Source organism: Calcarisporiella thermophila (genome assembly GCF_041956535.1).
Source record: "Calcarisporiella thermophila strain CBS 279.70 unplaced genomic scaffold VTP21scaffold_2, whole genome shotgun sequence".
Taxonomy (NCBI): Eukaryota; Fungi; Calcarisporiellomycota; class Calcarisporiellomycetes; order Calcarisporiellales; family Calcarisporiellaceae; genus Calcarisporiella; species Calcarisporiella thermophila.
Window position 1 is genome coordinate 486,409 of NW_027192192.1, and position 19,912 is coordinate 506,320.

General features: G+C 37.8%; 5 protein-coding genes across 5 annotated transcripts; 3 read left to right on the forward strand and 2 right to left on the reverse strand.

Moving 5' to 3' along the window:
- Positions 1-2,385: 2,385 nt before the first annotated feature.
- Positions 2,386-2,810, forward strand: VTP21DRAFT_4280 (uncharacterized protein; the record flags this gene model as incomplete). Its single annotated transcript, XM_069394674.1, has 3 exons — positions 2,386-2,494; positions 2,574-2,666; positions 2,737-2,810. The coding sequence occupies 3 exons, from the start codon at positions 2,386-2,388 to the stop codon at positions 2,808-2,810; spliced, it is 276 nt and encodes a 91-aa protein (XP_069255888.1).
- A 763-nt stretch (positions 2,811-3,573) lies between these two features.
- On the reverse strand, positions 3,574-4,413 carry VTP21DRAFT_4281 (uncharacterized protein; the record flags this gene model as incomplete). Its single annotated transcript, XM_069394675.1, has 1 exon — positions 3,574-4,413. The coding sequence occupies one exon, from the start codon at positions 4,411-4,413 to the stop codon at positions 3,574-3,576; it is 840 nt and encodes a 279-aa protein (XP_069255889.1).
- Positions 4,414-9,090: 4,677 nt separating this feature from the next.
- VTP21DRAFT_4282 (uncharacterized protein) lies at positions 9,091-10,177 on the forward strand (the record flags this gene model as incomplete). The annotated part of the gene is made up of 6 exons (XM_069394676.1): positions 9,091-9,273; positions 9,353-9,553; positions 9,618-9,641; positions 9,703-9,789; positions 9,845-9,917; positions 9,978-10,177. 6 exons carry the CDS (start codon positions 9,091-9,093, stop codon positions 10,175-10,177), a joined length of 768 nt encoding a protein of 255 aa, XP_069255890.1.
- Positions 10,178-13,960: 3,783 nt separating this feature from the next.
- Positions 13,961-14,268, forward strand: VTP21DRAFT_4283 (uncharacterized protein; the record flags this gene model as incomplete). The annotated part of the gene is made up of 2 exons (XM_069394677.1): positions 13,961-14,060; positions 14,123-14,268. The coding sequence occupies 2 exons, from the start codon at positions 13,961-13,963 to the stop codon at positions 14,266-14,268; spliced, it is 246 nt and encodes an 81-aa protein (XP_069255891.1).
- Positions 14,269-16,164: 1,896 nt separating this feature from the next.
- VTP21DRAFT_4284 (uncharacterized protein) lies at positions 16,165-18,773 on the reverse strand (the record flags this gene model as incomplete). Its single annotated transcript, XM_069394678.1, has 5 exons — positions 16,165-16,321; positions 16,407-16,562; positions 16,952-17,726; positions 17,816-17,868; positions 17,941-18,773. 5 exons carry the CDS (start codon positions 18,771-18,773, stop codon positions 16,165-16,167), a joined length of 1,974 nt encoding a protein of 657 aa, XP_069255892.1.
- Positions 18,774-19,912: the final 1,139 nt, after the last annotated feature.

The following is a 19,912-nucleotide window of genomic DNA, read 5'->3' on the forward strand; positions in this document are numbered from 1 at the left end:
AAAAGCGAAAAGATCATCGTATGTATAGCATATACCTTGAATTTCTGCTTTTTCCCTTCCCAAATCTTCTTGCAACGCAATGAATAATTTTATAATATAAACTGATTTGATATCTGAGCATTTTTCAAATTAATGATGACGTAAGCGCAGCCACAAAGTATAAGTAATTCCCTTTGGGCTAGAGCCCAAGGGGAAATAAGCTGGATGGTATCTGCTCTTCGGAGCCCAAATTGTGCTTTATTCGTAATTACAGAAAGTAAGGAAAATATTAAGCAGTCACTCTGCATAAGAAGTATCTGAAATTAATATATGTAGCAAAGGTGTTATATGTTAGTATCAGATAATTTCTGTGTCTACGTAGCTACATCATCTTTTAATTGATATATACTATATACGTACATTTGAGATTGTAATAAATCATACAGAGTTAAAACTTCCTCTCTACTAAAAACCTCCGTCACAAAAGATCTAGAGTAGACGAAGCCACCAATTTGTTGCAAGCTTCCAACGAGCGTACTTCACAGGAGAAAAAATCACAAAAGATTGCACTAATTTTGGAAATATCTACATGTTTTCCTGTCCACAAGGAAAAGAGGAATAAATTTTCAACTAGCTTCGTTCATTTCATAAATGTTCACGAAATAGCACTGGTAATCGGATTAGGTGAGTATGTTCATTGCTAAATGATCTAAATTCGACATCACATTTACTTTTATTTTCTCAATATGTCCAGCAATGTACAGTTTGGAGGTGTTTAGGTGGAAATAGCTAGTGGTAAAAATGTACATATTTCTTTGCCGCGTATCAATAACTCGCACCAGAATGAATATCCCCTCAACTTGGTTTAGTTCGGCAAGATTGGTATATTCTCCTTATGTTTCCTTCATATTTTCCTTCTGATTCAGAATATTTGAACGCACAAAGTTTGACTTCATAGGAAATCACCCTAACCTAAAAGGGTTTGTACCGATCTCTGATGAACTTTCTAGCAATTAGCCTATCTCTATCACAGCCTATGTACAAGCTAGTAATTTTCGTTCGTATGGACTTTCTCTTGAAAGTTCAAGAACACGTCCCCGAATCCTATTTTATGTTAACCTCAAAGTTGCAAGATATTGAAAAAAAACTTTACCAAAAAATCTCATATTCCGATGAAATATTGAAATGTACGTGACATTTGAGCCCAATGATATACAACAATATCTATAATGATGTTAATTCCCATAAATTTTGGATGCTTTTGTCTGATACCCTAATCTACTCTTCAAGCTCCTACAGGTGGTAACAACTAAAGCAAAACATGCTAGTGTTAATGTTTAGATAGATCGAGGTTTTTTGGGAGGGGACACTTAATCGTGCATGTTGTGTATAAACTTTATGGGCGAAAATTCATGGAGCATATAGCAAACAACAAACCAATCGATTCAAAATAACTTATCCTTAGCGAAGCAAATTCTGCAAAGTTGAACGTGTTTATTAGAAGTGCTAGTACAATTAAAACAGGGATGTGTAGAAATCAAATCTCGGGATAAATATTACCTTCTAAGGTTCTTTATTTGCATTAAATTCTCCTTAAATAGCGAAAGATAATAACTACGCCGCAAATTTGATCGAATTAAACAGAGTATAAAATAGAACTTTGAACATAAGCATAAGTCCTAAAATTTCACATTTTCATATTGATCTCACATTAACTTACTATCCGTTTTTTCAATAGTGTATTTTAAGAATGTATATATCACCTAAGTTGCTATCTTTGCGGTTTTCCTAACTACTGGTTTAGTTGAAGCCGAGGGATGTCAGTGCTATTCTATGGCAACGGGTCAATATTCCGATGCGACAGAAGCTGCTTGTAACCAAGCCAAAGGAGGAAACTGGAATTGTAATATGGGCAATAAAAGATGCGATTGCTCTGATATTCCTGATAGTTTGTGGGATAGCTACTGTAATCAGAACCACTTCTTGCTAGCCGGAGATTGCCCCTTTTAATGCTGTTGTTGTATTTATACAATGAAAGTTTTTTATTTTTGAAAGCGAAAAAAACCAATAGCACTAACTAAATATTAAATCATGAGTAAAATCATGAATAAATCTATAACTTATACTGTAAAACATATTACTTATTTTAATAGCTTTTTGTTTTTATTCAGTTTTTAGGCTCTACATCAGTTCACATTTAAATAAATGAGAATTGATATAGAGCCTAATCTACAGCGTTCAAAGATTAGTCTAAATTATTAAACATCTCTATCATACTCTTGAGCAAAATCTTAGACTCTTAAGCCTTTTCTATTTCGCATATATATTGACCGCTCTTGGCAAAATTCATGTAAACACAACTTCCATACAAATACCAAAGACAGCTTCAACTCGACAATATAAAATATGATCTTCAATTTTTTCCTTTGCCTTCTTTTGTGCTCTTTTGGCTTTACCAATGCCAAGAGAAGAGTACTCAAAAGCGGTTCAGCTCCAGTCTTGACCAGTGGCCCTGGTAAGTCAAACAAACATTATTCATTCCCATCGCCCTCACCTACTTTAAAAATTATTTTTTTTTCCGGAAAATTCATTAGGTTACTACTGCGGTTCAGTTATTGCCGCTCCAGGCTATAAACCCAACAATCTTTACTACTTCCCCTATATAGGAAGTCCTGGCTCAGACTTAGGTAAATGCATAGGATTGCCAACATATTTTTTTTTAGCACACCTTTATCCCTAATCCAAAATATGGTGTAGGACAATGCCCTAATCGATGCGTTGTAGGCCCCCCAGGAACCTCAGATTATGTAAGTAACCTATTATTCTACTAGCAAGCTTTAATTTACTACTACATCTAATTATACTGCGTTTGATACAGTGCGTTTAATTTTTTTACAACCAAGAAATGGAAATACAGCTTTCAATCTCTACACCGCAATTTCCAACTCATAAGTGTTTTCAAGTGCATGAGCACTCTCATCACTATCAGTATTGAATAAGAAAATATTATAACTTTTTGTTTTATCAATTGTTCCAATACGAGCTCAGAATAAAACTTCTCTACCGACTGCCTTTCTTTCAAATTTTCAATATAAATAAAATTTGGTCTGTGTAAGAGATCTATGATTCATTATGAGGAGACCGTTATATTGGACAAGAAGAGCTACTCCCAGAGAAGGATACATAGAAAATTTGAGGACATAAGTAAGAATTAGCTTAAAAAGTATAATTTTTTCTGCTACAATTTTTCATAAGGTTTGAACTCTGAAAGAATTGTAGTTTCTCACAGAGAAATTATAATATCACTAAAGTTTCATTTATAAGGCTATATTATAACACAACTTTAGCCATTATGGTTTCACGGAGAAAAGAGACAATGGGATTTGTTGTACCTGTATTTATTTGCTCATTGTATTTCCATATTTAAATATTATGATTTATTTTTTCTTATTAAAAAAACATTAATAGGACCCCAATGGAGGCGAACTCTTCCAGCTTATGGACCTCTAAGTCCAAATGGTGTCGGTCGAATATATGAAAGATAATACATATTAAAAATATTAATTACTGTGTACTCTCTGTATTGTGGCACGATTAATTAATCTTCCTCAAGGTTCTATTCACGTCCCGAGAACTTGTCAACAAATCTTTTTCTTCAACACAGCTGTCTAGAATCAAGTCCTTTCCGCCGGAGTTGACCATGGTAACTAGCTTCACGGGCCAAATTTCCTTCTTCCAATGTCCCCACTTCCAACGATTGTCATTATATCCCACGTTGATCTTCAAATTACACACGCTTTTCAGCGCAGCCATCTGTGCAAAGCAACTCTTGCCCTCCATAGTGGTAGTCACTCTTCTGCTGGCCTCTCGTCTAGTGAGTTGACGGATTTTTGTTCCTACAGAGATCTCCGAGCTTGCCTCCCCCGTAATCGGGCCTTCCGACACAGAAGCTTTCGTGCTAGATTTGAGATTAATCTCTAGGGTTGACTCGTTCTCGTTGATCTTGCTTATAAAATCTTCAATGACTACTTTAGGTGTTTGCTCGTAGGATGAGGTGGTCATCTCCAACACAACCCTGCATTCTCCAGAATGAATATCGATCTCCTCCAGGTCTATGTAATCAATGTAATAGCACTCGTTTTTCTTTTCGTTGCCAGATTTATGGCATTCGGCTTCCTTAGACCTCACGTCTCTCATCGTGCTGTAGACTACATCTGCAATTTGCTTGTTGTCTTGTACTCGAAGTTTCTCGGGCCGTACTTTAAGGATTTTACCAACATTCCCCGTCTTAAGCCATCCTGCGACACTGATGATAGTTTGCCTATTGCTCGGAACGATATTCTTGATCGCTTTCGGATCATCAATCTCTACGCCCCAAACAACAACAATTAGCGCAGCGAGTTGCAAAATTGAAGGAATGAATTTGAATAACATTTTTGTGCCTTGATAATTTTCAAACTTATCAGCAAGCTCTTTATAAACAACGCGAGTATGCTTAGCTTGATTGAACACATCACATGTTCTCAACAATATTTTCCTATTGTTCCATCGCATTTATTTTTCTTTATTTACTCTCTATTTGCTTCTTTGTGAGAAGCTCAACCAAGACCAATAAAGCTTTCTTTACTGCGTAATGGGCGGACTGTTAACAGCCCTGTCGATTTCGCTTAAGCTACCATTTATTCTAAGCTTAGCTAATTTTGAAATTGACATTCATTGGATAAACTGGGAAGAAATTTCTTTTGTAACACGTAATTTTATGTTGAACGAAAGGATGTGGTGGCAGTCAAATCGTCTAGTCCGTTTTACCAAAAATACCTCTTCAATAATAGAAACGATCTTGCAAGTAGCTGTCAATAGCGATATGGAAGGTATTGTAAATCAATTCACACAATAGAGAAAGAATGAATTTTATGCGCCAACCTAATATAATCTCTAATGTCATCTTGGCTCTCTACCTTAAATTCTGGTAAAAGTTGTTTAATCTAAGCATATGTAGCGCTTAGAGCCGAGACTAAAGTGTCTCACAATTCCCGCACGTAGCACTCTATGGTACGTATGAGATATTTTTGGTAATCTGCTTCCCACGGTTAGTTATCACACTCGAATCGCCTAAATATTGAGTGCACTAACAAAAGAAAAAAAATTGTCGCATATACATTTTGTCTTGATTTTCATAACTTTCATAACCTAAAACCATTATAGACTGTGGCGAAAAAGGTTATCAGTCTGAAACCACATTAGGAATTCTTACAATCATCTCTAAATCATTCTATAACTTTGTTCCTGCTTATGATTCTTGGCATCAAAAGATCTCGAACTCAAATAATCGTATCAGATTGTAGGCATTTTAATAAAACCTGTACAACTTGATTTAATAAACGCATTTCAAAACAAGAGGTTATATGTTTATTTAGGTAGAGTAGATTAAAGTTATTTTTCAGTGCTCTCAATGCTTAGTTTCCACAAGGAACGATCTAGATGGTGTCAAATTAATCGGAAGCTCAAACCTAAATCACGTCATATTCTTAAAGTTAACATAGGAAAGATAATGAACATGCGAGTGTGAATCGTGCAGCTGGCGTATTTCAAATACAGACGTTCCTGGAAAACTATATTGTTATGTATCCTAATGAAAACACCATTGAAAAACCAAACACCCACATGTGGCTTTTTAATTTTATTCAGAATCTGAATCTAACAGATGTAACAATCAGATTGTTACATCTGTTAGTTTCAGATCTTATATATTAATGTGGCTGATAAAGGGACCAGGTCACGTTTTCTCTATTTAGCTTGTGTAAAGTGTGTAGACACAAATCGGTACATTATCAGTAAAAATTCAATTACTCGATAACACTTTGTAAAATATTGATAGGATTATGCAACCCACAGACTATCTTCATCAATAGGTTCCAGCCATATTTAATCAAGAAAAACTGAAACACCGGCGGCTGAAGCTAAAAGTATCTTTCTCGTGCTTTCGGATATCTCATTAGAACATACAATTTTACAACCTCATTTTGTTCATTAAAACTTACTCTGTTTTCTTTTTGCTCTTTAGAGCTTATACTCTCTCCAACTTGCTCGCAAGCAGCTTGTTGATATATTCAAGGTTTATGTTTTCCTATTCCTTCACCATTCGGTCCCATAGTTATTGCTTATTTTTCGCTAACTTTCTCCTGCGAGGGACCTTTGCAGCCTCTGTATAATGAGTAATAAGGAGACTGGTAATTTGATGGAAATATTTTCCTTCATCAGAATACTGGTGTACACAAACATGAATCTTGTTAGAAAGCGACTTCAATTTAATTTCGAAAATATAATATGGCAGTATATCTCGTATCCTTCTTTTTGATCACGCCAGAAGATTAAACAATTGATAAGAGAGCGAGAATTGCTCGACGTGAAAAAAAAAATTCGACAATTGGTGGAGAATAAGAGTCGAGTCTAATGATGCCCTCCAAAGGATAAATAGACTGCATACGCCTTTTGATATAAAGGATATAAGTTTGCTTATTAGAACTACACAAACTCGCGTATATGGATGACCCAGGGAGTAAGGATATGATGCAAGCAGCTAAGGCAGAATGAAAAGTTAAACCTAGCCAAATTCTTGTGAAAATTAAACAATGCTGCCGTAGAATAGTTTCGCAATCTTCAAAGTGAAGGATAGTTCAAAATGACAGGATTTAAAGAGAATCATCGAGGAAGAGTATTTCTTAGTCGAAATTTACCTACTATGTAATTTTCAGGCGTGAGCAATAGAAACATGGTATAGTGATGTTTAACCAAATGCATGTAATAATTACAAGAGAAATTCAAGTGCTAACTAATAAATCGAAGCGATAATTTTTACAAAGATCCGATTGTAAGAATACATTTACAGTATGATGTAAATCACCCAAGATATAATTGCTTGTTGGAGCAATTGTATCTTGGGTGATTTTAAATTTGTTTAGTTTGGTTTTATAAAATTCATTATATTCTATGAGTACCATGAAACTAAATGATGGTACTTTAGCTATATGAAAACGAGTTTGCTAAAATATCAACCTAGGTTTAATCTCGTGGCTCTTGATGCTAACAATTGCATGAGGAGATTGCTATCCCCCAAGTACCTATCTTATTGTTATGGCTGTGACTATTGCGACCGCGTGATTCGCAACAGCGCACCATTGCACCAATATCGACATTGCTTCTGGTAATTGGGTTGCCAGCTAGGTAATTGTGACTCTTCTCGTTGAAACAAGCAACATACTTCATTGATGCACAACAGTCCTTGATCACTCGATAGTCAATGCAGCAATTACTGTTGTTCTAACAAACAGAGGCATATCCTGCATAGCAGTTTGCTACAACGGCCAAGAAAATCAATATTTAAGATGATTTGGAACTCTTGACAGTTCAACGTTACAAAAGAGGCCTTATTTATAAAACCAATTCATGTTTTTAAAGTTAAATAATCTGTCATGAAGATATAAAGAAACAGCGAATCGGATCGATAGATTTTCCGCAATATTTGCTTAATTCTTTAGTAGTACTTCTGGAACCAAATTTTCAGGATTTATCTTACACACAATGGGACGAATAGATATAAAACATACCTTGGAAGTTCTGCAGGGAAGGAAGAGATATTTAGAACATAGATAGTATAAAGTTTTGCACAAAATTAATGAACTTAATGCTAAGCAATAAAAGCATTTAGTCAGTACATCTAACCTTGGAAACTCATCATCGCTATATTGCAAGATAATAAATTATTTTCCATAGATACTACAAGGTTTTCTCTCTTCGGCATCTCAAGATGGCCTTACAAGATAAGGTTAGGTAAGTAGATTCTGGCAGACGACAGCTTAGCAATGTTTCCGGTGTTGAATTGTTCCACTCGTCGAAGACAAGTACTGATCTGTTTAACTCTTTAAAACTATTATGTTGTCTAAGGCAATCTCGACAAAGATGAACATCCGGAGGAGAGACTATTCAGTTTGCGTTGACTTGGCATGAAGTCATGTTTAAGAGGTTAGCAGCATGGTATCGGATTCTTGTCAGGGGTTCAATTTGAATAGAGTCCATTTTGTTGACGCCTGCTTTGTAAAATTGTATGCTGGTTTTGCGGCTATCAAATATACAGCCCAATCTCTAGATTTAATCTTGTGTCATTTGTTGAGGAATGGGAATTAAAGGTGAGGAATGTAGGCGAGATATAAACAATTATTGTAGAGAATACAAGGCCAATTTTTTATATATGCATGTAATCAGAATATTGAGTATATGATAACTTATGTTTAGCTCAGCCACCAGGGTTATTCATTATGGGTCGTTAATATGAGGAAATTTGGGAAGTGGGGAAGCGGATTTTGAACTCTTAGGAGGGTTAAAAGAGTGAATTGCGGGAATTGGCCCGAAGATATACGCTGTGTTGCCAAAGCCATCTTGACATCATTTAATCCACCTAGACAACCTTTTACATACAAAATGAAACCCATGGAGCTCAATAAGGTAATTTTTTTAACAATTAACATTGAACTGGCCAAAATGGCCAATTGAAAATTTATAAAGTAATGATTGCCAATCATCGTGCCAACATCGCTTATTTGATAACAGTCATGAAGTATCACCATAAAATTTAAATTAACTCCGCTAAATAGTGCTAAATATTGTATCGCCCGCCTTCTGTCCGAGCCGCTACTCGGCTCGGACAGAAGGCGAAAATATTGTGACAATGTAATGACTGAAACCCTACAATTTTCTGAATATTTTAGACATTAAATAATATTGAATACATCAATAAGGGCTGTAAAACACTCAACGCATAATTTTGATGTTTTTTATTCTAGCAGCTCGGATCCCTATATGATAGATTGATCTGTAGTTAATATTTGAAATAATATTTCTCTTGCGTTGTAAATACAATTTGGTAATTTTTCAATTAGCGAAAAAAATATGTTTATGCCGTAATAGGTATAAGCAATAACATTTACCCTCAAACCAGGTATAAAAAGGGGTCGATAAGACATAATCATTTTATCAGTCTCCACTACATGGCCGCACCTAGACTTTACTAATACCACTAATATATAGCTTGCACAAATTATCGAATAGAACGTCATGTCATCTCCCAAAGAATCCTTAAAAACAATCGACAACTTTGAAAAAAAGGAAAATTCGTTGAGTGCCGATGAGGAGAATTCTTCTGCCCTGGATTCCTGGAGATCATGGGTAGTCGTAGTGGGAAGCTTTCTCATAGTGTTCAATAATTTTGGGCAGACCTACCAATGGGGTGTATATCAGGTAGTACTGCTGCATATAATAATAATTTTTGTTTCATTGCGCGTATTAACCCTTACTTTTCTTCTAAAAACCAAAACAGGAGCACTATATAAAATATGAATTTTCCGGTCAAGCTAATACACAGACCATATCCTATATTGGAACCACCTCGAATGCTTTTATGTTTGTAATTGGTCCATTTATCGGGCTGGTACTTCAAAAGATCGGTTTCCGAGGAAGTATGGTTTTGGGGACTATACTTTGTCCCCTTGCATTACTACTTGCTAGCTTTAACACTGCGGTGAGAAATATGTTGTCTTGTTCTAGGTGATTTCGTTTTTCTAATTGCTCATATGTTTTTCTAGCTATGGCAACTCTACTTGACCCAGGTATGCAGGTATCTATGTTATCATTTTCATTTCCAAATTCATCGATTTAGCGCTTCTTTAGGGGGTCATGTTTGGTTTTGGGAACGCTTTTGTTTTCTTTCCAAGTATGCTGTTGCCTAACCAGTGGTTTAATAAATATCGTGGCCTGGTAAATGCTGTATAATATCTTGCCCATCACCTTGGTTGAGCCAATGCCTTTCTAGGCCACAGGGATTGCCGTATCAGGTAGCGGGATAGGTGGCCTCTGTCTCACCCCTCTGGCGAGGTATATTATGGGTAAGTTGATTTTAGCTACTGATTAAGTTTCCATTTCTACTATCCTATATTTTGATGCAGAAAACCTAGGCTATCGCTGGTGTCTACGGGTCAATGCGATGACATGTTTAGTTTTGCTGAGTATTGCTACAATCCTATGTCGACCACGCATTTCTCCTCCCAAAAAGACTTGGAAATCAATGAAGCTTTTTGATCGCAAACTAATCAGCTTTCGTCTGGTGTTAATGTTTTGCTATGGAACATTCGCCTGTTTTGGGTAATAAATAATGCTTTCTAAATTTATTCAGACTAGGCTCTAATAGCATATATTGATATAGATATTTGCCGCCCTTTTTCATGATGCCAAGTATGTGATTCTTCCTTACTTTCGTAGGTGCATTGAAAATTTATAAACAATAGCATATGCGACCACTATTGGTCTAAATGTTAGCGTGGGAGCTTTGCTAACGGGTGTAATGAGTGGGGTCAATAGTGTTGGGAGAATTATTGTTGGAATTGCAGCTGATAAATTGTTAGTAAAGAAGATATAGATCTGTGACATTTACAGACAGAAAGAGATTCTATAACTCTTTCATTAATAGAGGGAAACTAAATACTATGTTCTGGTGCACGCTTATATCTGGCATTTCCACTATGCTTATTTGGCCTCTATCACACAATCTCTCTGTACTTATTGTCTATGTGGTAAGAAATTAATTTGTGTTATGAATTGGCACGCCCTTCTAAAAACCAATTGCCAGATTATATATGGCCTAAGTGGGGGAGGCTTTATCTCTCTTATCCCAGTAATTGTAGCTGATCTAACGGAAAGGCCTGAAGACATTCCTAGTACTCTAGGAATGGTTTATTTTTCAGTATTTTTTGGTCAACTCTTCGGCACCCCTATAAGGTAATACATATGTTCCTTTAAATCTAAACATTTGCTTACATATAACACCTCTTTTAGTGGCGCATTGTATGATATGACTGAAAGAAGCACCTTTATACCCTTAATCGAGTTTGCGGGTGGTAATGATCTCTTTTATTATAAAATCGCATCCATTGGCTTACAGTACAGTCCTCTGTCAATAGGTGTTACAGTCTTTTCCGCTTTTTTTGCTCTTTGGTTGCGCTTGAAAATTGAGCCTCGGATTTTGGCTATAGCTTAGAATGGGTTATTTGCTGTGGTTAAATGTTGATTAAATCGATAATACAATTAAACAATATTTTGGAAATTCTACACTGCCAAATGACAGTTATAGCCACCATCTTGGAGCTCGATTAAGTTAATCAAGAAGATGTTGATGAAGGCATATGAACTTGAGCAGCATAGAGATGACGATTGTAATGCACTACTACTTTCGTATGGATCTGCTCTTGGTTCAGATCGATAGAAAGAATTCTCATTAGCTCACTCTCTTTCCTATATGGAGACTCGTTCAACAAAGCGGCTAATAGAAGCTGTTCTCTGAGGAAAAGTTAAGAGGTTAAAAAATGTTCATGTTTCTAATAACGAGTATCAGGCTGATGCGAACATAATAATGTTGCGATGGATTTTAATTGAATAAAATGAATTTGAATTTTCATTTGAAGTGGCTCAATCAAGGTGATTAGTTAGGTGGCTTGATTTCTTATTTTTTATCCATATTTTCATAGCTCTAAATTTAGTTCAAGATCATATACGACATTGTTTCCATTCTTTGGATTAGCCACATCATTTCTGCCAACTGCAAAATGAAGGTGCTTTTGACGCGCAATTGTACAGCAAGTCTCATCATTTACCACCATACGTGCATTAAGCTTGCGGATTCAATGAATAATTAAGATTACTTATTTTAACTCGAGTCGCCGCAGATTGTAAGATTGTCCTTTTCTGACCTTTGATATTTTTTTAGAGCTTACGGCAAAAAGTGAAGTATACATGAATGAACGTAGTTTTGAGTGTATACTTAAGGGCGTTCTACTAAAGATTATTATGCTCTTGCCTTGGTACTTATGATACCAAGCAATACTAATCACATCCCGCTCGGCTACCATATTATGGTCTGCAGCACGAAACCTCGAAGAGAATTTGCAGGAATAGCTTTTTTCATGAAAATATTTGCCACTATTCGTTTTAAAGATGCAGAAGAGGGTTTTGGTGTAGCTTCTTGAATTTTTTTCCCATACATATACTGAGATTGGCTATGGATTGAACTAACTTCATGCAACAAGTTTGCGATTTATTTTGATCATATAATCTTTGATGCTACTTTGGTCAATCTCGAAATCGGGTGTCACCTGCGCGAAACAGTTGAGATTACAAAGAACGAGGTTGACAGAATATATGTGATAGCCATAGATACCTAATGTTGTTTAGTTACGAGGACTATGAGGAGTCCCACTTAAAAGCGATACAGTGTCCCGCACTAATTTATGTTTTAAGACCCCTTTACTCTTGAATGATCCAAGCATAATTCTGCATGAAGTGTTATGGAAACTGGTATTGTAAGTTTATACGAGGTATGTAATTTTTATTTGTCCAATAATCTTTCAGCAGAATTAATCCATTTTATTATGGTCGAGGGGAGTGTCAAGATAATTTTAGGGGTTACGCTACGGATAAGATAGAGTGTTGAAATTATTAAGGAAGAGATCGTGACTCAATTGGTATCTTCGATAATCTCCTGAGGATCTTTAACTATTTTCTTACTTGAGATATTTAGTTGAGCAAGTTGAATTTTGATTCTTTGGATTCGAAAATAAATACTGGTTAAATCAGCCATCGTTTTACACGATATATTCGAGTTTCGAAAAAGGGCTGCCATTTAGCTTGATGGCGGGTATTATGTCATAAAACACGGTAGCATACAATAGGGCGCTCTCGCGACATGATTATTGCCTAATGCATATCTAAAAATCAGAGCAACTACTTTTATTGGATAAAATTGATTGAAGGATTAATTGATCTAAACAAGGTGCAGAGCTTTCAGTTTACTAATATGGAAATAAATCTCGTGCTAGAAGTGAAACTTGCGATGGTATATATTCATAAAGCGGGCTCTCTGGTTCGACTTGATCGACTAAAGTCTTTGAATTGGATTTCAAGAGAGATGAGAGCCATTTTATTCGTAAGCCTAATTTTATTCACATGCGTTTGCTATACTCGTGGAGAATCTCTATCGGATTTAGACATCTCAATACGAGATCATGACAATCACCCACTCGCGAATAAAAAACTGACTTGTCACCCCACTGGAGGTGATCATCCACACGCCGAAGAAGCTTGCAAAGAGCTCGAGACTGTAGACGGAAACATTGGAAAATTAGAAAAGGCGAATATATGCACAAAAGAGTACAAGCCTATTAGAGCACTTGCGAAAGGGATGTGGAATAGTAGATCATTCAATTACAATCAAGAATATCCTAATCTTTGTGAACTTGAAAGTGCCACCGGAATTATTTTTCAGATTACTACATGAATGCTAAAAGCTGTTCCTTTATCTTTTAACTAGAACTTGGTAATTTGCTTTCATGTAATTGCTTCATTGACCGTTCAGTAATAGAGTCTACCTTACATCCTGCTTAAGTTTCAATTATATTTGAAATGAAAGTGAGAGGTCACTTCTACGTTCTATCTCAGAACGTAGTCATGGTGAGGATACCATTAAAATGTGAATATCGCTCAGCTTGACTTTAATTGGAGCATATATTCCTTTGGGATCTAGCCAAGCCATATTTTAAGGCTAGACATTAATACATATAAAATAGCGCGTGGAGACATCTGAAAAATTAAGTAGTGGAGATATCATTGCTACTGTACCTCAAGGATGCACCTGGTGTAAAGAAGAGCCTTCCAACGCTGTGTATAATACATTGGAGAGCACATAGGCAATAATATTTAACATTTAGCGACGTACTCAATCCATACTTCCAAGGTTTCTCCCAGAAGATGATTTCCCCCGGCTCCCATCCTATCATCGTGTTGCGCAAGGATTAAGTTGTGTTAAAGGGATTACTCACCAGAGCTGCAAACGGACTGCAAGCCAACACATGGCTAAGGTTTTCTCGATTTTGCGCAAGAGATGCGAAACCAACGCGCATCTTGGACCATTTCCGGACCTTTTCTCTCATCTCGACCTCAGCTGGATCACCGATCGCCCTCGAAACTTACCTCTTGGCGTAGTTCCAACTCGTGGCTATTAATCGAGCTTTACTCATCCCAATAAGCTTTATCTTGTCATCAGTGCGGAGATTTTTCGCAAGCAACCAATGGGGCGATTCCTGCACTGCTCTGGAGGGCGCTTCAGTAAAGGATATGCTTCAAGTGGTGGACTCAGCGCGGGATATGTGGGCCGTTTTTGCTCTGCCCCAGGAGTTGCTGGAATGCTAGGGGAATTAACCAAAATGCTCGGCTGGGACTCTGTGTGGTGGGAATAGGAGCAAAGCCTCATGGTGTCCTTGAGTGCAGTTCCTTTCGAAGAAGAGAGCAAGCTTCAAAATCAAAACAGGCACTCACTTTAACACACGTTTCGAAGACTCTTTTATGAGCTCTTTGCGGTTTAACTGATGCTCACCAATTTGCTATTTATCAAATCCGCTCTATCCCGCAGGATTCAAACATTCCAAATCTGTTAAATATACTGTGCGTAGCTTTTCTTGATTTCATTTCGATACACCTGCATGGGCGTTTGAGTTGAAAACCCCTTTGAAACATGCAACAGGGTTTTGTGGTATTTAATGCCTTCAGTATTTTGTAATGAATTATATGATTGTATTTTATTTGTATGCCTTGTATTATTATGAGGTAATTCCTACATGTACGTAATTCCATTCATGCTTTATCTTCGATATAGCCCACTAATTTTATTTTTTGATTACTTACCTATTTTCTACTGTATATTAATTTAGCCTACCTTATCAAATATAAATACATACGAATCAAACTTTTATGCAAATTGGCGTGATAGTTGTATAGCGTGAAAAGGGAGCTAATTGCAACAGAAAACAGATCTCGAGCAAAATTTATCAAAGAGTAGCTATCTTTTGCACAATTTCGCAAGTCGTACTAACAGTTGCCGCGTAGTTATGGATCTCTCGCTGCTCTAAGGGGTTCATTTTCTCAATACAATCAAAAGTTTGCCTGATTTTGCCCTTGTAAAACTCGATAGCATAAAACTCGCCAGTGTCGTCACGGATTTTAATGAGAGCATGTCTAGGCGTGTGTGACAGTCATCACACCAAAAAAATGTCATTCGCGGAATAGGCTCAGAATGATATTGAATCTGATTGGCATCAACAACTAAGAAAAGATGACGCAAACTCCGCTGACACTATCCGAAATTAAACTGCACCGAAGGGGAGTCGTTTAAAATTCTGTTGGCATTTCAATATGGAGCTATATTCATGCTCGTCAAAAGATGGTATGTCAATCATAATCGTCTGCGCATCGGCATTTCAGAATTCTTCATATGGACCAAAAGATGAGGAAATGGCATAAAGCCAAAAGCCCGACCGCTAGAAGCAGATACAGGACATTCATACTGTATTAGTTATAACCGAGGTGATTACAAGCCATGCATTACACGGAGACGTACCAGGCTGTTTTTGGTGAAAAGTTTTAACACTTTGTTGTTTATATTTTGGGGAGAACACGGTGCATTCCATTCATCGACGGCAAGGAGAATGTAACAGTTTTTGAGGACTGTTAGATATCCTTATTCTTAAAGAATAGAATTCAATTCAAGATAGAATGGAATTCAGGAAAGAGGTGAGGAACAATAAACAAAAGGGAGTGAATTTAAATAGAATCTCGGGAGTATCTAAGTGGAACATTAATACACCAACAATAAATTTGTGGTCAATAAGTATATAAAAGGAAAGGCAATTAAATAGGTAAATAATGTAAATAAGGAAGTATTATAATTAATATTATAGTGTAAATTCGGTCGTGTTACATATACGTACTGATCACATGCTCATGAAAACAAGTTTTTTAAGGTTTTTTCCCAGAGATTCATCTTTATTTAATACTCGCCCTAACAACCATCTGGAGACCAAGATCAGACCTGGCAAGAATACCACCGAATAAGGTACAGTTCATTAAAGAGGACAACGACAGACTAACGGGAATGCAGTTGACAGCCGTCAAGCCCAAAGAAGGAATGGAAAAAACAATCCGACTATGGGCGATGATGGAAGAACCAGACCTGTGCCCAGTCAGAGCAACACACCTCTATACAGAACGAGCCAGAAAAGCTTCTCCAGGATACGATAAGTTCCCAACTTTCTAAGCAAGGAAACCGCCAACACCAGCAACGGGAGACACAATAGCTAGGTGGATAACAGATTTGCTAGCGGAAGCAGATATCCTGGCAACTGCACACTCAACCAGAAGCACCTCATCCTCCCATGCACTGCTCCAAGGCACACCACTGGATACAATCCTTAAGGCAGCAAACTGGACATCAGCAACAACCTTTGAACGCTTCTATCATCGGGCGGAAATGGACAACATCCCAGCGGGTATACCTTTGCGACGAAACACCATCCAGTGAATGAAGCTTGGGCACGAAGCCTAAAGGGCATTGGCCGAACTTGTGAAGGCTAATTCCCTTTGGGCGAGAGCCCAAGGGAAATGAAACTGGATGCCCACCCTCCACACCCATGCGACGAGAGGCACGAATTCTGGAGACTTCTCAAAGCTAGGGGATGGAATTAGAAGGAGATGACCAACTTATATGTTTACATTTTTTTTTAGACTATTTCTTTTTTGTTTAAGTGTGTTGAAATCAGCTAAAAATTTATTTTATCGATATTTTTATCTATATTTTATCTATATTTTATTTCTCTACAAATAAAGTACGATTTGGGCTCCGAAGAGCCGATACCATCCAGTGAATGAAGCTTGGGCTCTCGCCCAAAGGGAATTGTATAAAACGGATTGTAAGAGTTTCGAGTTCGAATTAACTTTGTTTACCTTAGTTTACTTTGGTTTTACTTTGGTTTTACCTTGTTTTACTTTGTCTCTTCTTATTAATTCACTATTATAAAAGACCTTGTTCTCGTCCTATTACAGGTTCAGTTGTGGGACTCTTGGGTCTACAGCCACCGGTCGAACAGGCTGAAACATCGCCTCGGTGTAATTAAGTGACTTGAGCATAGCTACTCTGAGCGGTCCCCAGTCCTTGTCATACTCCAGCCAGGCCTTTTGAATTTTTCTTGCCGAGGCTTTAAAATCGGCTTGGAGCCTGGACCAGTCTAATCCTTGAAGCTGAAAATTTCGCTTGACCCATTTACCATCGACTAAGACATGCTCAATATCGCCGACATTGGACTGTAGGACAACCGCCGCAACAGGGTCGTAAAAGGCAGAGATAGCAGTATTGTTCGTATTGAAAACAACAATATCAGCCTTAGCGCCGACTTTAATCACTCCAATATCAGGACGACGCATAGTAAGACCACCGTTGCGAGTGCCAAGCAAAAAGACTTGATTCGCGGTCATGGCGCTATTGTTGGCGAACTTCATGTTAAAATGAACGGGGTTGGCGACAATATTGCGAGTCGATTGGAGTTGCAATCGCATCTGAGTCAAAATATCTGACGAGAAAGTGAACGACGTGTCAATGCCCAGAGACGCCTGTTCCAGGTTATGGTGGGTGTAAAGCTGACCGTGTTCATAGTGATGCTCGGATTCTGGTGTGACTGAAATAAAATGGCCGTATTTGCGGAGGAGATTCAAGTCCGCGCCATCGAGAAGGGTGCCATGAGCAAAGATAATGGGATATGAGCTATTTAGGTATCCCCACTCGTAAATCTGGTAAACGGCCTTCGAGCCGTATCCAGAAACTGTTGATGTTTAAAAGGTCAAGGGATGATGTTACCATTGTTAGTAACAGCAAGATAAGTTTCACGATTTATCCGTGAGTCATTCTCACCTTGCAGTGGGTATCCAACATCATGCATGGTCACGAACGTCAAATTCCAATCGCTGTTGAAAGGGTGGAAAGAGTAGAAAGAATAGGTCAAGCAAATATTCGTTTTATATTCCTGAGCAACTTACTGGGCGCGTTGGAATCCCAATTTGCCTTCCATTCCGTTTCTTCCGGCATCCCACGAAAGTCCAAGTTGAACTCTACCATTCTCCCACGGTGTCACCTTCGACCATTGTTCTAATTGCCTCCATCTCCAACCATTCGTGTCATTCATGCCCGCGTCGGAGAGGTCGTAGCTTTTAGATATCCTCGATGCAATGGGTGTTATGGCGTATCCGTGAAATACGCGAGCACGACTTGCAATACCCGCCTTTAACATCGCTATTGTGTGTTCTGGAGTAAAAGCGCCGTGCGCAAAGTCGAGGACGGAGGTTACGCCACCATTCAATGCGTCAAGTATTGCCATGAGGGTCGAAATATAACTATCCTCAGGTTCAAAGTGCGTTGTAATCTCAGCGTAAGGCGAGAACTTGTAGAGGTAATCGTTCAACGTGACATCGGGTCCCAAAGTTTGATACAAATGCTCCCAGCAATGCTTATGTGTGTCGATAAATCCAGGGGTGACAATATGGTCGGTGACATTCACGACCTCGATATCTGATCCTTCAGGTGCGTCTCCAACATCTTGCCCAACGGCTACAATGCGATCATTTTGGATCAAAACGTCCCCACCACGAATGATATCCAGGTCGTTTTTCTCGTCGCTCCATGCGATGATCGTGCCTCCTTTGAGAAGGATCCATTTATCTCCGGTCGTTACATTGTTATTTGAAGGCGGCACGTTGGGTAGAGTTTGGTCTTCTTGAGCCGAGGCCTGGGGGATAATCGCGGCGGTGAAACACAGAGCGAGAAACATCCACACCGACCACGTTGTGGGCTTGAGATTGGATAAAGTTACCATCTGCGCCTTAGTTGAAATGTTGTGGTTTATGGACTTGTAGCTGTGTTTAAGGAGAATTCTGACACGGTGAGAGGATCAAGACCAAGAGTTCTGGAGATCAAGAGTAATCTCTTTATACATGCAGTGCAGACACACGATTACAAATTGCGATTATTAATGAAACATTCTTCAAGCGCGTCAATTACTAAAACGAGAACTGTTTCACCTGGGTATTCATTTCGAAAGGTCACCTCTCGGGCGCCAAGAAAAAAAAAGGAGAGAGGGGGTCTCTTCTCCGTAGTTGGGGGGATGGTTCACGGTTCTTATTATTGATATCTAAATGTAAAGAAGAGTGATATTCTACAAGTTAAGTAATACGGTAAATCGTAATGGGCAAAATAAAGGTAAACATTCAAAAGTAGAAATCGATGTTTATAAAAGGAAATTGACAGATCAGAGTGAAATTGATGACGTCACATTCGTGTAATTCTTACTTAAGCCTAGCGTATGCGACGGCTTAAGGGAAATGGACAAGGCAAAGTCAGCAGTCCACGCTTCACTTCCCTCCCCTCAAAATTTTCATTTTTTTTTATTATTATTTTATAATTTTTTTGTTGTTTGTTTGAGTTATTTCCCTCCCCTCTTCTTGGAACGGCCGAGGAAATATCTCCTTGGTAGGCTCATATTTATTGCAAAATCGCGTTCAGATTATCGTACGATTTTTTTTGTTACTTTTTCTTTATTCTTTGTACCAGCTCGTTTTATCCAATTAATCGGCCTCATCATCGTGAAGCGTGGACTGCTGACAAAGTCCGCAGTCTATTACTTGATAGATGTGTCGAGTGGATTCAAAAGGGACGGACGGCATATATCGCCGACAAGAAGCACTTTACTAGTCTTTCTTCTGGTGCATAAATCTATAAAACAAGTTTTATACCGTATAGCTCAATATTAAATATTAATTATTACGATCTTTCTTTTTCTCTTTAACATTTTATTTTATTAAGATATATTTTTAAAGATAAATTTTTGTTCTAAGTGATTTTTTATTTTTTTCCGGCCGGTGGTCACGGTCGAGCAAAATTTGACGAATTACTTTCAGGCCAAATTCCAAATTTCTAAGCCAAAAGGGTAAAGTCACGTGACTTTTCTATACGGTG